At 45.6% G+C, this 25,000-nt stretch overlaps 2 protein-coding genes across 2 annotated transcripts in view; one reads left to right on the top strand and one right to left on the bottom strand.

Moving 5' to 3' along the window:
* LOC138349726 (peroxisomal acyl-coenzyme A oxidase 1-like) overlaps nt 1-25,000 on the bottom strand; it is a 235,755-nt gene that overhangs the window by 95,202 nt on the left and 115,553 nt on the right. The window lies entirely within an intron of this gene.
* LOC123748047 (prestalk protein-like) lies at nt 16,560-17,426 on the top strand. Its single transcript, XM_045730250.2, has one exon. The coding sequence runs from the start codon at nt 16,560-16,562 to the stop codon at nt 17,424-17,426; it is 867 nt and encodes a 288-aa protein (XP_045586206.2).

Here is a 25,000-nt window from a genome sequence, read left to right as displayed (position 1 = left end):
ACATTGTTCATAACCTTACCACTCCCGCTCACGTTGTTAATCACTAACACCGTATTTATTTTATCTGGTAAAGTTCCTGCAGGCAAAACGTTATCCCCACACACACATACAAAGTGTAGGTGTGATATCCGCACACACACTTTATAATGAACTTATGTACCGAAGCAATTGAGTCCATGAACATGGAGAAACTACAGAAATAACAGAACACCAGAGATACACCAGGGGGAGAGATGCCAGAGGGCCAGGAATGAGTACCTCAGAGTGAGGGGAGAAGCAGAGAGACAGTATGAAAATGACATCACAAGTAAAGCTAAGACCCAACCAAAAACTGCTCTACAGTCACATCAGGAGGAAAACAGCGGTGAAGGAACAAGTGATGAAACTGAGAAAAAGGGCGAACAGATACAAAGAGAATGACAAGGTGTGTGAGGAACTCAAGAGATTCCAGGAGGTCTTCACAATAGAGCAAGGAGAAGCCCCTGTACAAAGAGAGGAAGAGGTAAACCAAACAAACTTGGAGGATTCTGAGCTCGCCAGTGATGAGGTCAAAAGGATTCTGCTGAAGCTGAATGTGACAAAGGATCTGGGCCTGACAGACTCTCACCTTGGATACTAAAAGAAGGTGCAGAAGCACTAAGTGTGCCGCTCTATGGTGTATAACAGGTCACTGGAAACATGAGACCTACCGGAAAGCTGGAAGACAGCTAATGTAGTCCCAATATACAAAAAGGGTGACAGGCAAGAGGCACTGATCTACAGGCCAGATTCCCTAACTTGTATACCATGCAAGGTGACGGAGAAAATCGTGAGGAAAAGGCTCATAGAATATCTGGGGAAAAGGAGCTTAGTAACACGACCAGCATGTGTTCAGAGATGATAAATCGTTCCTCACAGGATTAATAGAATTCTATGACCAGGCGACAAACATTAGGCAAGAAAGAGAAATGTGGGCGGACTGCATTTTTTTAGACTGTCAGAAAGCCTTTGACACAGTACCCCATAAGAGGCTATAACAAAAGTTGGAGAAATAGGCAGGAGTAAAAGGGAAGGTGCTCCAGTGGATAAGGGAGTACTTAAGCAACAGGAAACAGCGAGTAACGGTGAGAGGGGAGACATCAGAGTGGCGAGATGTCACCAGTGGGGTCCCACAGGGCTCAGTACTTGGACCCATCCTGTTTCTAATATATGCACCATTTCTGAACCCATGTTGGTGGTGCGTTACAAAGTTATTTCCCTCCAGATGCTCTACGAGCTTTTTCCTCACGATCTTCTCTATCGCCTTGCATGGTATACAAGTTAGGGAAACTGGCCCTAATTATAGATTACAGGTGAGTACAACTAGATGAGTACACGCACACAAATTATCCATCATAAACTTGAATAAGAAGGCTTTTAGATCAGTGTATGCCGCCTATGTGAGGCCAGTCTTAGAGTATGCCGCCCCGTCTTGAAGCCCCCATCTTAAAAAAAAAACACACATAAGGAAGTTCGAGAAGATGCAGAAGTTTGCAACGAGACTCGTCCCAGAGCTGCGAAGGACGAGGTACGAAGATAGACTGAAGGAACTAAACCTGACGACGTTAGAAAGGAGGAGGGAGAAGGGAGACATAAGAACAAAGGTAACTGCAGAAGGCCTATTGGCCCATACGAGGCAACTCCTATTTATAACCACCCAATCCCACTCATATACATGTCCAACCCACGCTTGAAACAACCGAGGGACCCCACCTCCACCAAGGTACGCGGTAATTGGTTCCACAAATCAACAACCCGACATGACACAGACGTATCAAATACTTGGAGGGATTGACAAGGTGGAAAGAAAATAAATGTTTACGAAGAATAACAACAGAACAAAAGGGACACGGATGGAAGCTTGAGACTCAGATGTGTCAGAGATGTTAGAAAGTTTTATTTTAGCGTAAGGATAGCGAGTAAATGGAATGACCTAAAGGAGCAGGTTGTAGGAGCAAACCCCATTAGAACATAAGAACAAAGGTAACTGCAGAAGGCCTATTGGCCCATACGAGGCAGCTCCTATCTATAACCACCCAATCCCACTCATATACATGTCCAACCCGCGCTTGAAACAATCGAGGGACCCCACCTCCACCATGTTACACGGTAATTGGTTCCACAAATCAACACCGAACCAGTATTTACCCAAGTCTTTCCTAAATCTAAATTTATCCAATTTATAACCATTGTTTCGTCTTCTGTCTTGTGTGCTTACTTTTAATACCCTATTAATATCCCCTTTGTTGTGTCCATTCATCCACTTGTAAACCTCTCATGTCACCCTAACTCTTCCCCTTTCCAGTGAATGCAATTTAAGCTTTGTTAATTTTCTTCATATGAAAGATTTCTAATTTGGGGAATTAACTTAGTCATCCTACGCTGGACACGTTCTAGTGAATTTATATCCATTCTATAGTACGGCGACCAAAACTGAACTGCATAATCTAAATGGGGCCTAACCAGAGCAAGATATAGCTGAAGAACCACACCAGGTGTCTTGTTACTAACGCTTCGATTAATAAATCCCAGTGTCCTATTTGCCTTATTACGAACATGCATGCATTGATCCTTTTGTTTTAAATTCTTACTAATCATAACTCCCAGATCCCTTTCGCAATCCGACTTCGCAATTTCAACACCATCTAGCTCGTATCTTGTAACTCTATTATCATTACCTAGCCTCAGAACTTTACATTTATCAGCATTAAACTGCATCTGCCAATCTTTTGACCATTTCAAAACCCTATTTAGATCAACTTGAAGTGATAGTGAGTCTTCTTCCGTGTTAATTTCCCTGCCGATTTTTGTATCATCTGCAAATTTGCAGATGTTGCTACTCAAACCTGAATCTAAATCATTTATATATATTATAAACAACAGAGGTCCCAGGACAGAGCCCTGAGGTACTCCACTAACAACATTATCCCACCCTGACTTAACCCCATTTACACTAACTCTGTTTCTTTTGAAATTGCCATGGCCTAATCCAACTTAATATAGCACCCCCAATACCATGAGCCTCTATTTTTTTTTAATCAGTCTCATGTGGCACTGTATCAAAAGCTTTGCTTAAGTCAAGGTACGCAACATCACAATCCTTACCACTATCAACTGCCTCAACTATGCTGGAATAAAAAGATAGCAAATTTGTTAAACATGAACGGCCATTTGTAAAACCATGTTGCGACTCATTTATTAATTTATGGTTTTCAAGATGAAGACGAATTGTATTTGCAATTATCGATTCAAGTAACTTTCTCACAATAGACGTTAGGCTAATTGGCCGATAGTTTGATGCAAGTGATCTATCTCCTTTCTTAAGGGGGCATATTAACTTAAAACGTTATAAATTAAAAGTTGTTCAATTTGCTTACAATTTATGAAATGGTTATAGAAAGGGCTGCAACTGGTCCAAGTTTCACCATCACACCCTAAACAGAAAAGGAGAAAAAAAATACACAACGTATTATGCAACGAATGTTCAACATTCTCAAATAATCTCAGGGAACACATGTGTCAACTAAAATGTCTACTATGTGCTGTAGAAGCACAAACTCTTGTAATAATTGTAATATGTATGTTCAATATATTTATATTTAAATTTTTTTTTTTTTCTTTTTTTTTTTTGGCCAATTTTTTTTCTCGTTTGTTATCAAGGGATTTGCATGAAACTTGCACACCTTGCTCAATGGATGCCTATCTGTAAGGGTGCCAATTATGAACGAAATCTGTCGAAGTCAAGCTCAGCTACAGGTGGCCGAACTTGAATCTTTATTTTACTCTGGAAAGTAATTTACACCTTCAAAGTACTTCAGAGCTTTCATTTATTATTCAATTTACATGCAAATTACACCTTATATGTAGCGTTTGTGCTTCTACAGACTCTAGTAGACATTTTAGTCCAAAGTCTATTTGTTGATTTTATAAAAATTTATAAATATCATATATTGCATATTTTTTTTAGAAGGGTAACTTTGAATAATTATATTATTGCACTAAACACTTTTTTGATAAAACTGATCACTAGACTCCTTTATTATGTGCTAAATCTAATATCTGAGTGTTATAGAAATGATTTTAGTTGACACATGTGTTCCCTGAAACTATTTGAAAATTCGTTGCATAATTCGTTGTTTATTTTTTTTTCTCCTTTTCTGTTTAGGGTGTGATGACGAAACATGGACCAGCTGCAGCCCTTTCTATAACCATTTCATAAAAAAATTTATAAGCAAATTGAACAACTTTTAATTTTACATGAATATGCCCCCTTAAAAATTGGTATCACATTAGCTACCTTCCATGACTCTGGCACTCTACCTAACTCTATTGATTTATTAAATATGGTAGACAATGGCTCGGAAAGCTCCTCTTTTCATTCTCTAAGTACCCTGGCAAACACTTCATCCGGCCCTGGGAATTTGTTTGGTTATAGTTTTACTATTTGTTTAATTACATCCTCCCTGGTAACTGCTAAACTAGTCAACTTGTCCTCGTCCCCACCCACATATATTTGTTCGGCTGAAGGCATATTGTTAAGTTCCTCTTTAGTAAATACAGATATAAAATATTTATTAACAATACTACTCATCTCCTCGTCATTATCCGTTATTCATTCATAACTTTAAAGGCCGGTATGATAGAAAAATAGGCAACGAGGCATTGCATTAGTCAACCAACGGCTAGAAAAGCGGTATGTTCAAGAGTGCCTGCAGCTTGATCCTGCCGGCACAAATAGTTGAATACAAATAAGTAGGTACAAATAGATGAGTATACACACACACACACACATACACCACGTCATGAATTCGTCATGATTTCATAACGAAGGAGGAGCAGATAGCCCACAGAGCAAGCAAACAACAATACAACTCTTCCCATTTGAGCGTAGCTACACACCCCAATGCTAATCCACCCCATGCTAACCATCTCACACCTTCTCAGGTCACTCCCTCCCCAAATCAGCCCTCCCTGCCCCTGCTTATCTCCCCAACACCTCCCTTGTCCCCTCTGACCCCACTGCAGTCAAATTCATCCCACATTCCAAGGACCCCCTCATCACCTCAACCCCCAAAACCCGTCCAGCCCTCATCCCCTCAACCCCAAAAACCCACCCAGCCCTCATCCCCTCAACCCCCAAAACCAACCCAGCCCTCATCCCCTCAACCCCCAAAACCTACCCAGCCCTCACCCCTCCTCATCCCCTCTCCTTCCATGTGACCCCCACCCTTGCGAGAGGGGTGGGAGGTTCCCCCCACCTCCTCTATCCTTCCCCCTCCCAACCTCTCAACCTCTATCTGACCTCAACCTTACGCTATCTCCCAACCCCTCTATGCCTATCAGACCCTCTCTAATCTTCAGACCGAGTATGCCCTTCCTACTCCAGACCTACCTATCCAGGCCCTACCCCAGACCCTCCTACCTACCTTCCTAGAAGCCCAGCCCCCATTAGCCCCCCAAGCACCCCTCCTGACCTCTTTCACCCCCCATACACCTCCCGGACCGCCCCAGACACCCCCCGGATCCCCCCGGACATCCCCCGGATCCTCCCCGCCCCCAGTCATCCCCCAGACACCCCCCAGATCCCCCAGATCCCCCCTGCCCCCAGTCACCCCCCAGACACCCCTCAGATCCCCCCAGACCCCCAGAGAAAGGGAGAACTCTGGTACAAGAGTTTCCATTAAGAATCTCAAGGTTTGGTACACCAATGCTGATGGGGTATCTAATAAAGCAGAAGAGATCAAAGAAAGAGTGAGTGAAGCAGATCCTGACATAGTTGCAATTGTGGAAACTAAAATTAATGACATGATCTCAGATGCAATCTTTCCTGAAGGGTACCAGGTGATACGAAAAGAGAGGACACAGAGACAGGGAGGGGGAGTAGCACTCCTAATAAAGCGGAAATGGAAGTTTGAAGACCTGGGAAATCGAGTTACCAATGAGTGCACAAGCTTCATACATGGAACTCTGACAGTAGATGGGAGGAAGATTATGATCTTGGTAATCTACAATCCCCCACCAAACAGTAGAAGACCCAGGCAGGAGTATGATGACAACAACAAGGCATGTATAGTTGAACTGCAGAAGGTAGCAACACTAGCCCACAGAATGAGAGCGAAGCTGCTGATCATGGGGGACCTAAATCATGGAGAGATCAATTGGGAATCAAGGAATCCCCATGGAGGGGACGAAACGTGGGGAGCAAAATTAGTAGATGTTATAGACAGGAATTTCCTAACACAACATGTGAAGGAAGACACAAGGGAAAGAGGAGGAGATGCACCGAGCCTATTAGACCTGATTTTCACCCAGAACGTAGAAGATATCGAGAATTTAGAGCATGAAATACCTCTAGGGGCCAGTGACCATTGTGTCCTAGTCTTTGACTACATGATGGAATTCAAACTTATGACCATGGGACAAGAGATCTGGGAAAGGAGAGTTGACTACAGGAAAGGGGACTATAAGAGGATAAGGGACTATCTGGGTGAAGTGCAGTGGGAGGAAGAAATTAGAGGAAAAACAGTCCAAGATATGATGGACCTAGTCATACAGAAATGCCAGGAGGCCGAAGAGAGATTTATACCAACAGTAAAGGGAAAAAATAAGAAGGAATATAATAACCCATGGTTTAATAGACAGTGTCAGGAAGCAAAAATGGCCAGCAGGCGGGAGTGGAGGAAGTACAGAAGACAAAGGACAGAGGACAACAGGATCAGATGCAACAGAGCTAGGAACGATTACATTAACATAAGACGAACATCGGAAAGGGACTATGAGAACGATATTGCAATCAAAGCGAAAAAAACCTAAGTTACTACACAGTCATATAAGAAGAAAAATGTCGGTGAACGACCAAGTGACAAGACTAAGGAAGACAGAGGGGGCATATACTGAAAGTGACAAGGAAATCTGCGAGGCACTGAATGCCAGTTTCCATGGAGTGTTCACTACCGAGCCTGAGCAGCTCCCATTGTTGGAAGGGGTTACCCTAGATGAAAGACTATCAGATATAGAGGTGACAGCAGAGGAGGTAATGAAACAGTTGACAACTCTAGATGCAACTAAAGCAGTTGGACCAGACAAAGTATCACCGTGGATACTAAAAGAAGCAGCGCAGGCCCTCAGCGTGCCTCTGGCAATGATCTTTAATGAGTCACTTATGTCGGGAGAATTGCCCAGTTGCTGGAAGAAGGCAAATGTCGTGCCGATCTTCAAGAAAGGTGATAGGGAGGAGGCACTTAACTATAGACCTGTATCACTGACAAGCATCCCCTGTAAAATACTGGAAAGAATAATTAAGCTACGACTGGTTGCACACCTGGAGAACATTAGGTTTGTGAACAAACATCAACATGGGTTCTGGACAGGGAAATCGTGCCTAACAAACCTTCTGGAATTCTATGATAAAATAACGAGGATAAGATAGGACAGAGATGGTTGGGCAGACTGCATATTTCTGGACTGCCAAAAAGCCTTTGATACAGTACCGCACATGAGACTGCTGTTCAAGCTCGAGAGGCAGGCGGGGGTGGGGGGAAAGGTCCTAGCATGGATAAGGAACTACCTAACAGGAAGGAGCCAAAGAGTTACGGTAAGGGGCGAGAAGTCGGACTGGCGAACAGTAACAAGTGGAGTACCACAAGGATCGGTGCTGGGACCAATTCTATTTCTTGTATATGTTAACGACATGTTTACAGGCATAGAGTCCTCCATGTCGATGTTTGCGGATGATGCAAAGTTGATGAGAAGAGTTGTGACAGATGAGGATTGTAGGATCCTCCAAGAGGACCTGAACAGGTTGCAGAGATGGTCAGAGAAATGGCTACTGGAATTCAACACGAGCAAATGTAAAGTTATGGAAATGGGACTAGGAGATAGGAGACCAAAGGGACAGTACACAATGAAGGGGAACAGCCTACCTGTGACGACGCGCAAAAGAGACCTGGGTGTGGACGTAACACCTATCTCCTGAGGCACATATAAATAGGATAACGACAGCAGCGTACTCTACACTGGCAAAAGTTAGAACATCATTCAGAAACCTAAGTAAGGAGGCATTTAGGGCGCTTTACACTGCCTACGTGAGGCCAGTCTTAGAGTATGCCGCCTCATCATGGAGTCCCCATCTGAAGAAGCATATAATGAAACTGGAAAAGGTTCAGAGGTTTGCAACGAGACTCGTCCCAGAGCTACGAGGGATGGGGTATGAGGAGTGCCTGAGGGAACTGTGCCTTACGACACTAGAAAGAAGAAGGGAGAGGGGGGACATGATAGGTAAGTATAAAATACTCAGAGGGATTGACAGAGTGGACATAGACGAAATGTTCACACGGAATAGTAACAGAACGAGGGGACATGGCTGGAAGCTTGAAACTCAGATGAGTCACAGAGATGTTAGGAAATTTTCTTTTAGCGTGAGAGAAGTGGGAAAATGGAATGCACTTCAGGAACAGGTTGTGGAAGCAAATACTATTCATAATATTAAAACCAGGTATGATAGGGAAATGGGACAGGAGTCATTGCTGTAAACAACCGATGCTCGAAAGGCGGGATCCAAGAGTCAATGCTCGATCCTGCCGACACAACTAGGTGAGTACACACACACACACACACACACACACACACACACACACCTGGCCAAAGTTTAACAGAGAGAGCGAGAGAGAGCAGCAGCAGCTTTCCTTTATGTGGTGGTGGGCGGGTGCCTCTTGCTTCACACTGTTTATGGCATCATTCCTGGAGGATTTACCTCACAACATATACCTGGGAGGACGCCGCCAGGCCCCGACACGGCTTCCTGCCGCTCCAAATGTGGCAGCGGCTCCAAAGTAGAAGCTGTAGGAGGCGACAGCAAATGTGGGGGCCACGTGGAGGAGAATATGTTGTGGTTGATGTGAATGGTGGTTGATGTGAATGGTAGTTGTCGTGTGGGTTGGTGTGCCCCTCTAACCCCTCTACCACCATCGTCACCCTCTTCCCACAGCCTCCCCACACAGCTCAACCTCGGCTAATTAAGCCTAATTATCCTCCCAAAGTAATTATCTCCCTGAGTTATCTCCGTCGTTATCAACAATCAGAGTTTGCAATAATTATTTATAGCGACCGGTAAACATTCATATTTTTGGCGTCCTTAATTACGCAGGAAACCCTGTAACGCATATGTGGTGCTCAGGCAACATGCCTCTCATCCGTTTGTTGGTGGTGCTCAGGCAACATGACTCTCACCCAGGTGTTGGTGGTGCTCAGGCATCATGCCTCTCACCCAGGTGCTGGTGGTGCTCAGGCATCATGCCTCTCACCCAGGTGCTGGTGGTGCTCAGGCATCATGCCTCTCACCCAGGTGTTGCGTGGTGCTCAGGCAACATGACTCTCACCCAGGTGTTGGTGGTGCTCAGGCATCATGCCTCTCACCCAGGTGTTGGTGGTGCTCAGGCATCATGCCTCTCACCCAGGTGATGGTGGTGCTCAGGCATCATGCCTCTCACCCAGGTGTTGGTGGTGCTCAGGCAACATGACTCTCACCCAGGTGTTGGTGGTGCTCAGGCAACATGACTCTCACCCAGGTGTTGGTGGTGCTCAGGCATCATGCCTCTCACCCAGGTGTTGGTGGTGCTCAGGCAACATGACTCTCACCCAGGTGTTGGTGGTGCTCAGGCAACATGACTCTCACCCAGGTGTTGGTGGTGCTCAGGCATCATGCCTCTCACCCAGGTGTTGGTGGTGCTCAGGCATCATGCCTCTCACCCAGGTGATGGTGGTGCTCAGGCATCATGCCTCTCACCCAGGTGTTGGTGGTGCTCAGGCAACATGACTCTCACCCAGGTGTTGGTGGTGCTCAGGCAACATGACTCTCACCCAGGTGTTGGTGGTGCTCAGGCATCATGCCTCTCACCCAGGTGTTGGTGGTGCTCAGGCAACATGACTCTCACCCAGGTGTTGGTGGTGCTCAGGCAACATGACTCTCACCCAGGTGTTGGTGGTGCTCAGGCATCATGCCTCTCACTGAGGTGTTGGTGGTGCTCAGGCATCATGCCTCTCACCCAGGTGTTGGTGGTGCTCAGGCAACATGCCTCTCACCCAGGTGTTGGTGGTGCTCAGGCAACATGCCTCTCACTGAGGTGTTGGTGGTGCTCAGGCATCATGCCTCTCACCCAGGTGTTGGTGGTGCTCAGGCATCATGCCTCTCACCCAGGTGTTGGTGGTGCTCAGGCAACATGCCTCTCACTGAGGTGTTGGTGGTGCTCAGGCAACATGCCTCTCACTGAGGTGTTGGTGGTGCTCAGGCAACATGCCTCTCACTGAGGTGTTGGTGGTGCTCAGGCATCATGCCTCTCACTGAGGTGTTGGTGGTGCTCAGGCAACATGCCTCTCACCCAGGTGTTGGTGGTGCTCAGGCAACATGCCTCTCACTGAGGTGTTGGTGGTGCTCAGGCAACATGCCTCTCACTGAGGTGTTGGTGGTGCTCAGGCATCATGCCTCTCACTGAGGTGTTGGTGGTGCTCAGGCAACATGCCTCTCACTGAGGTGTTGGTGGTGCTCAGGCAACATGCCTCTCACTGAGGTGTTGGTGGTGCTCAGGCATCATGCCTCTCACTGAGGTGTTGGTGGTGCTCAGGCAACATGCCTCTCACCCAGGTGTTGGTGGTGCTCAGGCAACATGCCTCTCACCGAGTTATTTTTGCACCGATATCTACATTTTCTGTGAGTAAATATTTAATAATCCTTTGCAGAAATAAACAGACACACACACACACACCCAATCCCTGCACTACTCTACTCTCCACATCCTACACCTTGCACTACTCATCTCTTCTCTCATACCAGCCCCACATTCCTCCATAACTCTTACTCTCTACTTCCATACACAAATAGGGGGGGGGGGGGTAGAAATAGCCTAAGCTACTCTATCCCTCTGAGATGTATTTTTTCTTGTCTCAATAAACATACTTGAATCCATACACAATGAAGGGAAAGTACCTCCATGTAAGGGCCTTAGAAAAAGACCTGGGAGTGGATATGTAACACCAAACCTTACTTCATGTGCATATATATAAACACGATAACATCAGCAGCATATGCTTCAACAAGAGTCAAAACATCGTTCAGGAACGCAAATATAAAGGCATTTAGATTTCAGTACACCTACGTGAGACCAGTCACAGGGGTATGAAGCTTCTTCGTGGAGCCCAATCTCAAAAAAGAACAAAATATGAATAGGTACAGAAGTTTACAACGAGGCTTGGACTCAAATTGCGAGGAATGGGATATGAAAATAAAGTACTAATGTAACGTACTAAAAACAGGAGGGAGGGAATTATCACGGGGGAAAGCGCCAAACAGCAGTCTCCGTGGTGTAGTGGTAAGACACTCGCCTGGCGTTCCGCGAGCGCTGTCATGGGTTCGTATCCTGGCCGGGGAGGATTTACTGGGCGCAATTCCTTAACTGTAGCCTCTGTTTAACACAACAGTAAAATGTGTACCTGGATGAAAAAACGATTCTTCGCGGCAGGGGATCGTATTCCAGGGACTTGCCCGAAACGCTACGCGTACTAGTGGCTGTACAAGAATGTAACAACTCTTGTATATATCTCAAAAAAAAAGCCATTACGACTGCATAGCACTGGAAAGGGGTCAAGATAAGGATTTAGGATGGGGCCGGGGTGAGGAATGGTGCCCAACCACTTGGACAGTCGGGGATTGAACGCCGACCTGCATGAAGCGAGACTGTCTCTCTCTACCGTCCAGTAGAGATGGCAGAGGGAGAGAAACTGAAGATATGAAAGAGACGGACGTATAAAATATTTTTGGAGATTGAAAGTGGCTAAAGTAGTAATGTCCTCAATGAGAATCAGTAAAGTACGAGGGCGCGGATGGAAGCTTGAGAACAGATGAGCCATATTTTAGGAAGTTTTATTTTACCTTAAAACTGGTAGAATATTCAAAAGGACTAAATAAGCCGGTTGCTGAGGCGAACATCATTCGTAAGTTCAGAAGTAAATACGCTAGAAAAATGGATCAAGAGTCACTGTATTAGAAAACCACCAGCTGGAACGCCGGGCTCGCAGAGCTGAAACTTGATTTTGCAGGCACAAACAGGTAAGTACACGAACGCACGCACGCACGCACACATTATCTATAAGGTAGATAAAGACGGGATATTTAACACAAGGGGGACACGCACTAGGGGACACAGGTGGAAACTGAGTGCCCAAATGAGCAACAGTGATATTAGAAAGAACTTTTTTAGTGTCAGAGTGGTTGACAAATGGAATGCATTAGGAAGTGATGTGGCGGTTATCTTGAGGTTATCTTGAGATGATTTCGGGGCTTTAGTGTCCCCGCGGCCCGGTCCTCGACCAGGCCTCCACCCCCAGGAAGCAGCCCGTGACAGCTGACTAACACCCAGGTACCTATTTTACTGCTATGTAACAGGGGCATAGGATGAAAGAAACTCTGCCCATTGTTTCTCGCCGGCGCCCGGGATCGAACCCGGGACCACAGGATCACAAGTCCAGTGTGCTGTCCGCTCGGCCGACCGGCTCCATAAAGGAGGCTGACTCCATACACAGTTTCAAGTGTAGATATGATAGAGCCCAATAGGCTCAGGAACCTGTACACCTATTGATTGACGGTTGAGAGACGGGACCAAAGAGCCAGAGCTCAACCCCCGCAAGCACAATTAGGCGAGTACACATACACATAGAAGATTAGAGAAGATTCAGCGGTATGCCACCAGACTCGTCCCGGAACTAAGAGGTACGAGCTACGAGGAAAGGCTAAAGAAGCTGAACCTCACGTCCCTGGAAAACAGAAGAGTAAGGGGAGACATGATAACCACCTACAAAATTCTCAGGGGAATTGACAGGGTGGACAAAGACAAACTCCTTAGCACGGGTGGAACACGAACAAGGGGACACAGGTGGAAACTTAGTACCCAGATGAGCCACAGAGACGTTAGAAAGATTTTTTTCAGTGTTATTAGTTAACAAATGGAATGCATTAAGTAGTGATGTGGTGGAGGATGACTCCATACACAGTTTCAAATGTAGATATGATAGAGCCCAGTAGGTTCAGGAATCAGTACATCAGTTGATTGACAGTTGAGAGGCGGGACCAAAGAGCCAGAGCTCAACCCCCGCAAGCACATCCAGGTGAGTACAACTAGGTGAGTACACACACACACACATCCATATAAGAAGGAAAATAACAGTGAATTACCAAGTGACCAGGTTACGAGAAAGGTGAGACCAGTATACAGAAAATGATAAAGAAATTTGTGAGGAGCTCAATGGCAGCTTCCATGGAGTGTTCACTACTGAGCCTGAACACCTCCCAGAGCTAGATGAGCAAACAGCCCCCGACGAGACACTTCTAAATATTGAGGTAACAATAGAGGAAGTAAGAACACAACTAGCATCACTGGATGTAGCTAAAGCTACTGGGCCTGATAGAGTATCACCATGGATGTTAAAAGAAGCAGCACAGGTCCTCAGCAAACATCTAGCGCTAATCTTTAATGAGTCCCTTACTAGGGGGATTATTGCCCAGCTGCTGGAAGAAGGCTAATGTGGTGCCAATCTACAAGAAAGGAAATGGAGAAGAAGCACTTAACTACAGACCAGTGTCACTCACAAGCATTCCTTGCAAAGTACTTGAAAGAATTAGATTTGTAAGTATACAACAACAACGGCTTTAGAGGAGATAAATCCTGCATGGCGAACCCCTTGGAGTTTTATAATAAGGTACCGAAAATAAGGATGGGCAGATTGCATATTTCTGGACTGCCAAAAAACCTTTGACAGTACCACACAGAAGGCGACTATACAAACTTGAGAGGCAGGTGGGAGTAGGCGGCAACGCATTAAATTAACATGGGTAAGGAATTACCTAACAGACAGGTGTCAGAGTGACAGTGAGGGGCGAAGAGTCGGACTGGCGTAGAGTAACAAGCGGGGTGCCTCAAGGATCAGTGCTGGGACCTATACTATTCCTCATTTATGTAAACGACTTGACTGCAGTTGAGTCTTATATGTCAATGTTTGCAGATGACGCAAAACTAATGAGGAGGATTGAGACAGATGAGGATTGTAAGACGTTCCAGGATGACTTGAATACGTTGCAGAAATGATCCGAGAAATGGCTACTGGAGTTCAATACCAGCAAGTGTAAGGTGATGGAAATGGGATCAGGAGCCAGGAGATAAAGGGAAACTACTTCCTTATAATGTCTAGAGAAAAAGACCTGAGAGTGGACATAACACCAACCTAACTCCAGAGGCTCATATAAAAAGAATAACGTCAGCCGCATTCTTTACGCTGGCAAAAAATCAGAACATCCTTCAGAAACTTAAATAAGGAAGCTTTTTGATCACTGTATACCGCCTATGTGAGGCCAGACTTAGAGTATGCCGCCCCATCCTGGAGCCCCATCTTATAAAAATCACATAAGATCGAAAAAAGTGAAGTTGTTTGTAACGAGACTCGTCCCAGAGCTGTGAGGGATGAAGTACGAAGAGAGACTGAAGGAACTAAACCTGACGATGTTAGAGAGAAGAGAGAGAGGGGACTTGATACAGACGTATAAAATACTTAGAGGGACTGACAGAGTGGAAACATATGAAATGATACACTGAACACCAACAGAACAAGGGAACACGGATGAAAGCTTGAGACTCAGATGTGTCACAGAGTTGTAAGAAAGTTTTCTTTTAGCGTAAGGGTTGTGAGTAAATGGAATGACCTAAAGGAGCAGGTTGTTGAGGCTAACTCCATTCATAACTTTAAAAGTAGGCATGATAAGGAAATAGGTCAGGAATCATTGCATTAGACAACCAGTGGCTAGAAAAGGGGTCCAAGACCTAGAGCTCGATCCAACAAGCACAAATAGGCGAGTACACACACACGCACAAAGACGCCCTCACACCTCAGTGTGTGCGCATATTACCTGTATAAATTAGATCATTGACGTTCATTGTGAAACAGTTACCAAACATTTACCAGTCCTTCACCTCCCAACCGTCGCTTGTCCTGTGTTATGTTACACTATAATATGAGAGTATTTGAGTGCAGTTCTCCACTCAGCCATAAACACCATTTCTCACTCTGGTAGCCAGCGTCGGGGGACTCAAAGGACGTAATCTCCACAGCATCACAAAAGCCCTCCTGCACCCAAGGGAATATTGCACCAGGCAACATATTCCCCAGAGCAATAGAACCAAAAGTCTTACTTTTTTATAATAGTTGATAACGTCGACGCCCAGCAGGTAATTACCTGGGATCATCACAGTCGAGTGTGCAAAACAAAGAAGTGAATACGAGAGTAAACTAATATAGTTGATATAGTGTTTTATACTGTTTTGATTACTGCTTGGGGTAGGTTAATGATTTAAAGAGACAATGCTGACACAGGTAATTAGAGAATGCCAGACACACACACACACTCCATATGTATCATATACATTATACACAACTTACCAGTCATGTGTCCCAGTGTTTATTGATCAAGCACTTCATAGAAATTACTAAGAAAATGCAAACAGGAAATGCCATATATTTCAGGCATATAATATATCATACGATCGTGGGGTCTACTTCACCAGAATCCAACAAGGTTACATAAGAGTCAACTCATTTCACACGACGTTTCGGTCCGTCCTGGACCATTCTCAAGTCGATTGTGATCTCACAATCGACTTGAGAACGGACCGAAACGTCGTCGTCCCTTCACCTTCTAGTGTGTGTGGTCTGGTCAACATACTTTAGCCACGTCATTGTGACTCATCGCCTGCGTATTTCACACACATCACATTGGCCATTGGTTTAGTTTGGCCTAGTGCAAATGTGTGGTAAGGCCATACATCATGGTTGTGTTGTTGGTAATGCGTTTTGTGCCTATAGAAACGATAGCAAGAAGTCTTCCGACGATAGTATCTGTAACATAGAGCCTTGCGACGATGGTATCTGTTCCATAGAGCCTTGCGACGATGGTAACTGTAGCTAGCATAGAGCCTTGCGATGATGGTAACTGTAGCTAGCATAGAGCCTTGCGACGATGGTAACTGTAGCTAGCATAGAGCCTTGCGATGATGGTAACTGTAGCTAGCATAGAGCCTTGCGATGATGGGAGCTGTAGCATAGAGCCTTGCGATGATGGTAACTGTAGCATAGAGCCTTGCGATGATGGTAACTGCGGCATAGAGCCTTGAGACGATAGGAACTGTACCATAGAGCCTTGCGACGATAGTAACTATTACCATAGAGCCTTGCGACGATGGTAACTATAGCATAGAGCCTAGCGACGATAGTAACAGTAGCATAGAGCCTTGCGACGATAGGAACTGTAGCATAGAGCCTTGCGACGATAGTAACTGTACCATAGAGCCTTGCGACGATGGCAACTATAGCATAGAGCCTAGCGACGATAGTAACAGTAGCATAGAGCCTTGCGACGATAGGAACTGTAGCATAGAGCCTTGCGACGATGGTAACTAACATAGAGCCTTGCGACGATGGTAACTGTAGCATAGAGCCTTGCGACGATGGGAACTAACATAGAGCCTTGCGACGATAGTAACTGTACCATAGAGCCTTGCGACGATAGTAACTGTACCATAGAGCCTTGCGACGATGGTAACATAGAACCTTGCGACGATAGTAACTGTACCATAGAGCCTTGCGACGATAGGAACTGTACCATAGAGCCTTGCGACGATAGGAACTGTACCATAGAGCCTTGCGACGATGGTAACTGTAGCATAGAGCCTTGCGACGATAGGAACTGTACCATAGAGCCTTGCGACGATAGTAACTGTACCATAGAGCCTTGCGACGATAGGAACTGTACCACAGAGCCTTGCGACGATAGTAACTGTACCATAGAGCCTTGCGACGATAGGAACTGTACCATAGAGCCTTGCGACGATAGTAACTGTACCATAGAGCCTTGCGATGATAGGAACTGTATAGAACCTTGCGATGATAGGAACTGTAGCATAGAGCCTTGCCATGATAGGCACTGTATAGAGCCTTGTGACGATAGGGACTATAGCATAGAGCCTTGCGACGATAGGAACTGTAGCATAGAGCCTTGCGACGATAGGAACTATAGCATAGAGCCTTGCGACGATGGTAACTGTACCATAGAGCCTTGCGATGATGGTAACTGTAGCATAGTACCTTGCGATGATGGTAACTGTAGCATAGAGCCTTGCGATGATGGTAACTGTAGCATAGAGCCTTGCGATGATGGTAACTGTACCATAGTGCCTTGCGACGATGGTAACTGTACCATAGAGCCTTGCGACGATGGAAACCGTACCATAGAGCCTTGCGACGATGGTAACCGTACCATAGAGCCTTGCGACGATGGTAACTGTACCATAGAGCCTTGCGACGATGGTAACTAACATAGAGCCTTGCGACGATGGTAACTGTACCATAGAGCCTTGCGACGATGGTAACTGTACCATAGAGCCTTGCGACGATGGTAACTGTACCATAGAGCCTTGCGACGATGGTAACCGTACCATAGAGCCTTGCGACGATGGTAACTAACATAGAGCCTTGCGACGATGGTAACTGTACCATAGAGCCTTGCGACGATGGTAACTGTACCATAGAGCCTTGCGACGATGGTAACTAACATAGAGCCTTGCGACGATGGTAACTGTACCATAGAGCCTTGCGACGATGGTAACTGTACCATAGAGCCTTGCGACGATGGTAACCGTACCATAGAGCCTTGCGACGATGGTAACTAACATAGAACCTTGCGACGATGGTAACAGAGCCTTGCGACGATAGTAACTGTACCATAGAGCCTTGCGACGATGGTAACTGTACCATAGAGCCTTGCGACGATGGTAACTGTAGCATAGAGCCTTGCGACGATAGTAACTGTATCATAGAGCTTTGCGACGATGGTAACTGTACCATAGAGCCTTGCGACGATGGGAACTAACATAGAACCTTGCGACGATGGTAACATAGAGCCTTGCGACGATAGTAACTGTACCATAGAGCCTTGCGACGATAGTAACTGTAGCATAGAGCCTTGCGACGATGGTAGCTGTAGCATAGAGCCTTGCGACTATGGTAACTATAGCACAGAGCCTTGCGACTATGGTAACTGTACCATAGAGCCTTGCGACGATGGTAACTGTACCATAGAGCCTTGCGACTATGGTAACTATAGCACAGAGCCTTGCGACTATGGTAACTGTAGCACAGAGCCTTGCGACGATGGTAACTAACATAGAGCCTTGCGACGATGGTAACCAACATAGAACCTTATGACGATAGTAACTGTAACATATAGAGTCTTGCGGCGATAGTTTTGGCCGCACCAGAAAACGTGGCCCAGGTCATGGTTCACGATTGGGTCAAAGGTCATGACCAGATTAAGGAATATTTGCGAGGTTAGAGTTCACACTACCTGCCCCAGGACCTCCCACTCTCACAAATATTTACAGTGTTGAAGCCGCAGCAATGTAAACACAAGACTTCGGCGAACGTCCAGTTAAAATGGGCAAGAAAAGTTGCCTAATTGAGCTGGATTCCTGGCGCGAGTCCATTAGTGAGAGAGAGTGCAAGTGAGGCGGCTGGTCCAAGGTGGAACTCTTGTAAGAGTTCCACCTTGGGCCAGCTGTCTCACAAGGAGGACGGTCCTTGCACTCTTGAAAGAGTGCATGCACTCTTTTAAGTATGCCTGCTGACTCATCTGCCTTCAGGTGAGGCAGCAGGCTGAAGTGGAAGATAATATATATTAATAGCGCACTCCTAGTACATGAAAAAATATATTATATTTCTAGCATGAGAAATCGGCAGTGCAACAGCATACAACGTATCTGAATTTGGATGTAAATAGGAGCTGCCTTATATGGGCCAATAGGCCTTCTGCGGTTACCTTCATTCTTATGTTCTTATGAAGTTAGAGACAGGCGTGCAATATATTATTATACTCTCATGCGATTTTCGTGGTCAAATCTGAAATACTGGTTGTGTTGCCCGTAAACTAATTGGCTGAGTAAAAATGCCTACAATCTCATCAAACTGAACATTCCTTTTAATAAAGTGTAATCTACCTGTCTCCGATATTCCTCTTTATCATTTCAGTAACATACACACACGTAACCAAGAAAGGTAATGAGAATCTTGCTCCTCTCAAAGCTTTCATACTTGAAACAATTGCATCCGCCATCGAAAATTTAAGATCTCACGAGCACTGTGGCTGCATCGACGGCTCCGTCCAGTCTTCTACTGGACTGCAGCAGCATGTAGGTTTTATAGAAATAATATTTTCACGCAGACTATCAGTGCCAGGTTAAACAACGGGCTGACCTCCACACAAACAGAACTAGCGGCACTTAAACTAGCTACCAGAACATTAAAAAACATAGGAGGAATAATATTTTGTGATTCCAAGTCTGCTCTTCAAGCAATTTAAAATTTCTCCTGGAAGATCGACACCAAGAAACTCATACTAGCAATTATAAATTATCTAATCGCTGCACAGAGTAAAGGGTTTCGAATCTCCTTTGTATGGATAAATATATCCCATAATATATCCTTTGTACATAAATTTAACCCATCATAATGACACAGACATTGCAGCCAAATTAGCGTGTAACACAGATAAAGTTGAAATAGACCTAGGTATCCCCATCTCTGCTGCCAAAACTATATTGTTCCAAACAATCTAGTCTGATAGGAGAAATTACTGACTCCCAACGATCTCAAAGCACTAGTATAAAGAGCTATGACTTGTTCAGATCTGAAACCTATGTTTATGGGCAGCACAAAACGTCGACCAGACTGTGCGACACAATAGTTGCAAGGATCAGGTTGGGTTACCGTTACCTGTGGCAGGTGGCTACAGGTGAAGGATCTCCCAATCCTGAGCACTCCAGGTGGAAACTCTGAGCAGGAACTGCGGCATGATCTCCCACTCTACATCACCGAATGCTCAGTTATTAGACCTTTCAGACTAGTTGGCATGAGGTACCTGGAGCTTTGTAATCACTTTATTCTCTCGTGTTCTTGAAGATATCCTCATATTGCACCCAAAATTTCCCAGTGCAGGCTACTAAACATATGGCCCTGTATGACTAACCATCCTGCGAGACGGGGACTTTTATTATCACTACTACCTTATTCACTCTTGTGTTGATATCCTCATAATGCACCCAGAGTCTGCCAGTGCAGACTACTGACCACATGCCTCTGTATGACTAACCATCCTGTGTGATGGGGATTTTTAGCACCATGTAGCTAGTTTTTTGACACACTGTGCTCCCCTTCATATAGTCTAGGGTAGCTGCACTAATGCAGATGTACCTAAACGTGTTAATTATATAAATCGTTACATATATTGCTTTGAGAGAGAAAGGTGGAGGAAGAAAAAGAAGGGTAAATTTCATACACAGTAACACATCTCATACACAGTAACTGTATGACACACAGTAACTGTGTGTCACACAGTAACACAACATTGGCCGTTGAAAGATCAGTTCCTCCTACTCGATCCTCATCCTGTTTCCACTTAATTTCAAATCCTTATCATTATCCCTCTTCATTCCCCAACTTTGACAAAATCAAAGTCACGAGAAAAAGGGGGAAATTGGGAAATTTAAAGAGGAAAAAGAAGAGGGGAAGATAGTTGGAGGGTGGAAGAGACTAGGAGAGGTTGGAGAGGTGAGAGAAGGAAGGAAACGGAGAAGAGGAGAAGAGGAGAGGGGGTGATATTGGGGAAGAAAGTTAGAGAGGATCGGAGATGGAAACAGAAAGGGGATAGATAAACAGATGTGAGAGAGGGAAGGAGATTGGGAGAGAGGGCAGAGGGGAGAGACTCGGCTGTGGTCACGCATTAATTCCTCTAATATGTACAATTATGCACTGATTTCATCAAAATTTTCAAGATATTTGATCAAACTATTCCTGTATTTAGCGCCAATAAGGGAAAAAAGGTTGATGTTAAATGGGGGTTAGAGAAGGGGCGAGATGTGATTAGCTAACAGTTCAACGAGGAGCCTGCCCACCCTTCCCCACCTCCAGACAGTTCCTCCCACAACAGCCAGGGGTGGGAGGCACGGTCCCTCCCAGACTGATGAAGGGGTCAACACTCCCTCATTCACCCATTCCTCTCTCTCTCTCTCTCCCTCCCTCCCTCTCCTTCCTCTCTCCCCTTCCTCCCTCTCCCCCCCCCCTTCCCCCCCTCTCTCCCTCTTCCTCTCATGGAAAGAGCATGGTTGACCTCGTGCTGCAGATGGTGATGGAGAGAGGAAGTGATAGACAGGATCTGAGGGGAGAGAATAATGGAATTAAGCAGCATCAGACGGCAGAACAACGAGAGTTAATACGAGGCTGGACCCAGCGCCAGCAGCAGATGGCAACTCAGAGAAGCTGAGTGGTGATGCTGGGACACTGTAGGTGGGAGTATGAGTGGGCCAAGGTGGGTGGGTGGGTGTGTGTGTGTGTGTGTGTGTGTGTGTACTCACCTATATGTACTCACCTATATGTGCTTGCAGGATCGAGCATTGACTCTTGGATCCCGCCTTTCTAGCTATTGGTTGTTTACAGCAATGACTCCTGTCCCATTTCCCTATCATACCTAGTTTTAAAAGTATGAATAGTATTTGCTTCCACAACCTGTTCCCCAAGTGCATTCCATTTTTCTACTACTCTCACGCTAAAAGAAAACTTCCTAACATCTCTGTGACTCATCTGAGTTTCCAGTTTCCACCCATGTCCCCTCGTTCTGTTATTATTACGTGTGAACATTTCATCTATTTCCACTTTGTCAATTCCCCTGAGTATTTTATATGTCCCTATCATATCTCCTCTCTCCCTTCTTTTCTCTAGTGTCGTAAGGTTCAGTTCCTTCAGCCGCTCTTCATATCCCATCCCTCGTAGCTCTGGGACAAGCCTCGTCGCAAACCTCTGAACCTTCTCCAGTTTCTTTATGTGTTTCTTCAGGTGGGGGCTCCATGATGGCGCGGCATACTCTAAGACGGGTCTCACGTAGGCAGTGTAAAGCGCCCTAAAAGCTTCCTCATTTAGGTTTCTGAATGAAGTTCTAATTTTCGCCAGTGTAGAGTACGCTGCTGTCGTTACCCTATTTATATGTGCCTCAGGAGTTAGATTAGGTGTCACATCCACTCCCAGGTCTCTTTCTCGAATCGTTACAGGTAGGCTGTTCCCCTTCATTGTGTACTGTCCCTTTGGTCTCCTGTCACCTGATCCCATTTCCATAACTTTACATTTACTGGTGTTAAACTCCAGTAGCCATTTCCCTGACCATCTCTGCAGCCTGTTTAAGTCCTCTTGGAGGATCCTACAATCCTCGTCTGTCACAACTCTTCTCATTAATTTTGCGTCATCTGCAAACATTGACATGTATGATTCCACTCCTGTAAACATATCATTTACGTAAATTAGAAAGAGGATTGGTCCCAGCACCGATCCTTGAGGTACTCCACTTGTTACTGTTCGCCAGTCCGACTTTTCGCCCCTTACCATTACCCTCTGGCTCCTTCCTGTTAGGTAGTTCTTCACCCATACTAGGGCCTTTCCGCTTACTCCTGCCTGCCTCTCAAGTTTGTATAGCAGTCTCATGTGCGGTACCGTATCAAAGGCCTTTTGGCAGTCAAGAAATATGCAGTCTGCCCAGCCTTCTCTGTCCTGCCTTATCCTTGTTACTTTATCATAGAATTCTAAAAGGTTTGTTAGGCATGATTTCCCTGTCCAGAACCCATGTGGTGCTTGTTTACAAACCCAATGCTCTCCAGGTGCTCAACAAGTCTTAGCCTAATTATTCTTTCAAGTATTTTGCAGGGGATGCTTGTCAGTGATACGGGTCTGTAGTTAAGTGCCTCCTCCCTATCACCCTTTTTGAAAATCGGTACGACATTTGCCTCCTTCCAGCAACTGGGCAATTCTCCCGACATAAGTGACTCATTAAAGATCATTGCCAGAGGCACGCTGAGAGCCTGCGCTGCCTCTTTGAGTATCCACGGTGATACTTTGTCTGGTCCAACAGCTTTATTTGCATCCAGTGTTGTCAACTGTTTCATTACATCCTCTGCTGTCACCTCTATATCCGATAGTCTTTCATCTTGGGTAATCTCTTCTAACAATGGGAGCTGCTCAGGCTCGGTTGTGAACACTCCATGGAATTTTGCATTCAGTACCTCGCAGATTTCCTTGTCGCTTTCTGTATATGCCCCTTCTGTTTTCCTCAGTCTTGTCACTTGGTCATTTACCGACATCTTCCTTCTTATATGGCTATGTAGTAATTTTGGTTGCTTTTTCGCTTTGACTGCAATATCGTTCTCATAATTTCTTTCCGACACTCGTCTTATGTTAATGTAATCATTCCTAGCTCTGTTACATCTAATCCTGTTGTCCTCTGTCCTTTGTCTTCTGTACTTCCTCCACTCCCTCCTGCTTCTCACCTTTGCTTCCTGACACTGTCTATTAAACCATGGGTTATTATATTCCCTCCTGCTTTTTTCCTTTATTGTTGGAATAAATCTATCTTCAGCCTCCTTGCATTTCAATATGACTTGGTTCATCATACCTTGCACTGTTTTTCCTCTAAGTTCTTCCTCCCACTGCACTTCTCCCAGGTAGTCCCTTATCCTTCTGTAGTCCCCTTTTCTGTAATCAAGTCTCCTTTCCCGGACCTCTTGTCCTTTGGTCACAATTTTAAGCTCCTTCATGTAGTCAAAGACTAGGACACAATGGTCACTAGCTCCTAGTGGTATTTCATGTTCCAACTGCTCGATGTCTTCTACATTCTGAGTGATAATGAGATCTAATAGGCTGGGCGTATCCCCTCCTCTTTCCCTAGTATCTTCTTTCACATGCTGTGTTAGGAAATTCCTGTCAATAACGTCTACCAGCTTCGCTCCCCAGGTCTCCTCCCCGCCATGGGGATTCCTCGTTTCCCAATTTATCTCTCCGTGATTTAGGTCCCCCATGACCAGCAGCTTCGCTCTCATTCTATGCGCTAAAGTTGCTGCCCTCTGCAGTTCATCCATACATGTCTTGTTGCTGTCCTCGTACTCCTGCCTGGGCCTTCTACTGTTTGGTGGGGGATTGTAGAGTATCAAGATTACAATCTTCTTCCCATCCACTGTCAGAGTTCCATGTATGAAGCTTGTGCTTTCATTGGTACCCGGATTTTCCAGCTCATCAAACTTCCATTTCCGCTTTATTAGTAGTGCCACTCCTCCTCCCTGTCTCTGTGTCCTTTCTTTTCTTATCACCTGGTACCCCTCTGGAAAGATTGCATCCGAGATCATGCCATTTATTTTAGTTTCCACTATTGCCACTATGTCTGGGTCTGCCTCACTAACTCTTTCTTTTATCTCTTCTGCTTTATTGGCTACCCCATCAGCATTGGTGTACCAAACCTTGAGACTCTTCTTGGAAACTCGGGTGTCAGAGTTCCCCCTTTCACCAGGGGTCTGGGGGGAACTGGGGGGTGTCTGGGGGGCAAGTGGGGGCTGTGGGGGTGAGTGGGGGGGTGCTAGGGGGGTGCCTGGGAGTGCCTGGTAGGCGAATGGGGTCTGGGCATCTAGGGGGGTAGGAAGGGCATAATGGGTCTGAAAGTTAGGGGTCTGAATAGCATAGGGGGGTTGAGAAATAGAGTGAGACTGAGAGTCAGATAGAGGTTGAGAGGTTGGGGGGAAGAGGGATACTGAGGGCGGAGAGCTGAGATGAGAATGGAGCATGGGTGCTGGGAGTGGAAGAGAGGGTATATTAGTTAGGGGGGAATCGGGGGTAGGTGGGGGTTTTGGGGTAGAAGAGGGGAAGAGGGAGATGGGGGAAGGTGTTAGGGGGTCACAAGGTGAGGGGGTTAAATGTGGGCTGGAGGTGCATAGGAGGGGTGAGGGTTGGGTGGGGTTTGGGGGTGAGTGGAAGAGGGGTGCAGTGGAAGCTGGGATGGAGTAGATGGAATTGAAGTCAATGGGGTAGA

The sequence above is a fragment of the Procambarus clarkii genome, chromosome 10 (assembly GCF_040958095.1).
Source record: "Procambarus clarkii isolate CNS0578487 chromosome 10, FALCON_Pclarkii_2.0, whole genome shotgun sequence".
Taxonomy (NCBI): Eukaryota; Metazoa; Arthropoda; class Malacostraca; order Decapoda; family Cambaridae; genus Procambarus; species Procambarus clarkii.
The sequence above is the reverse complement of the archived record's forward strand: the minus strand, read 5'-3'. Positions and strand labels throughout refer to the sequence as shown.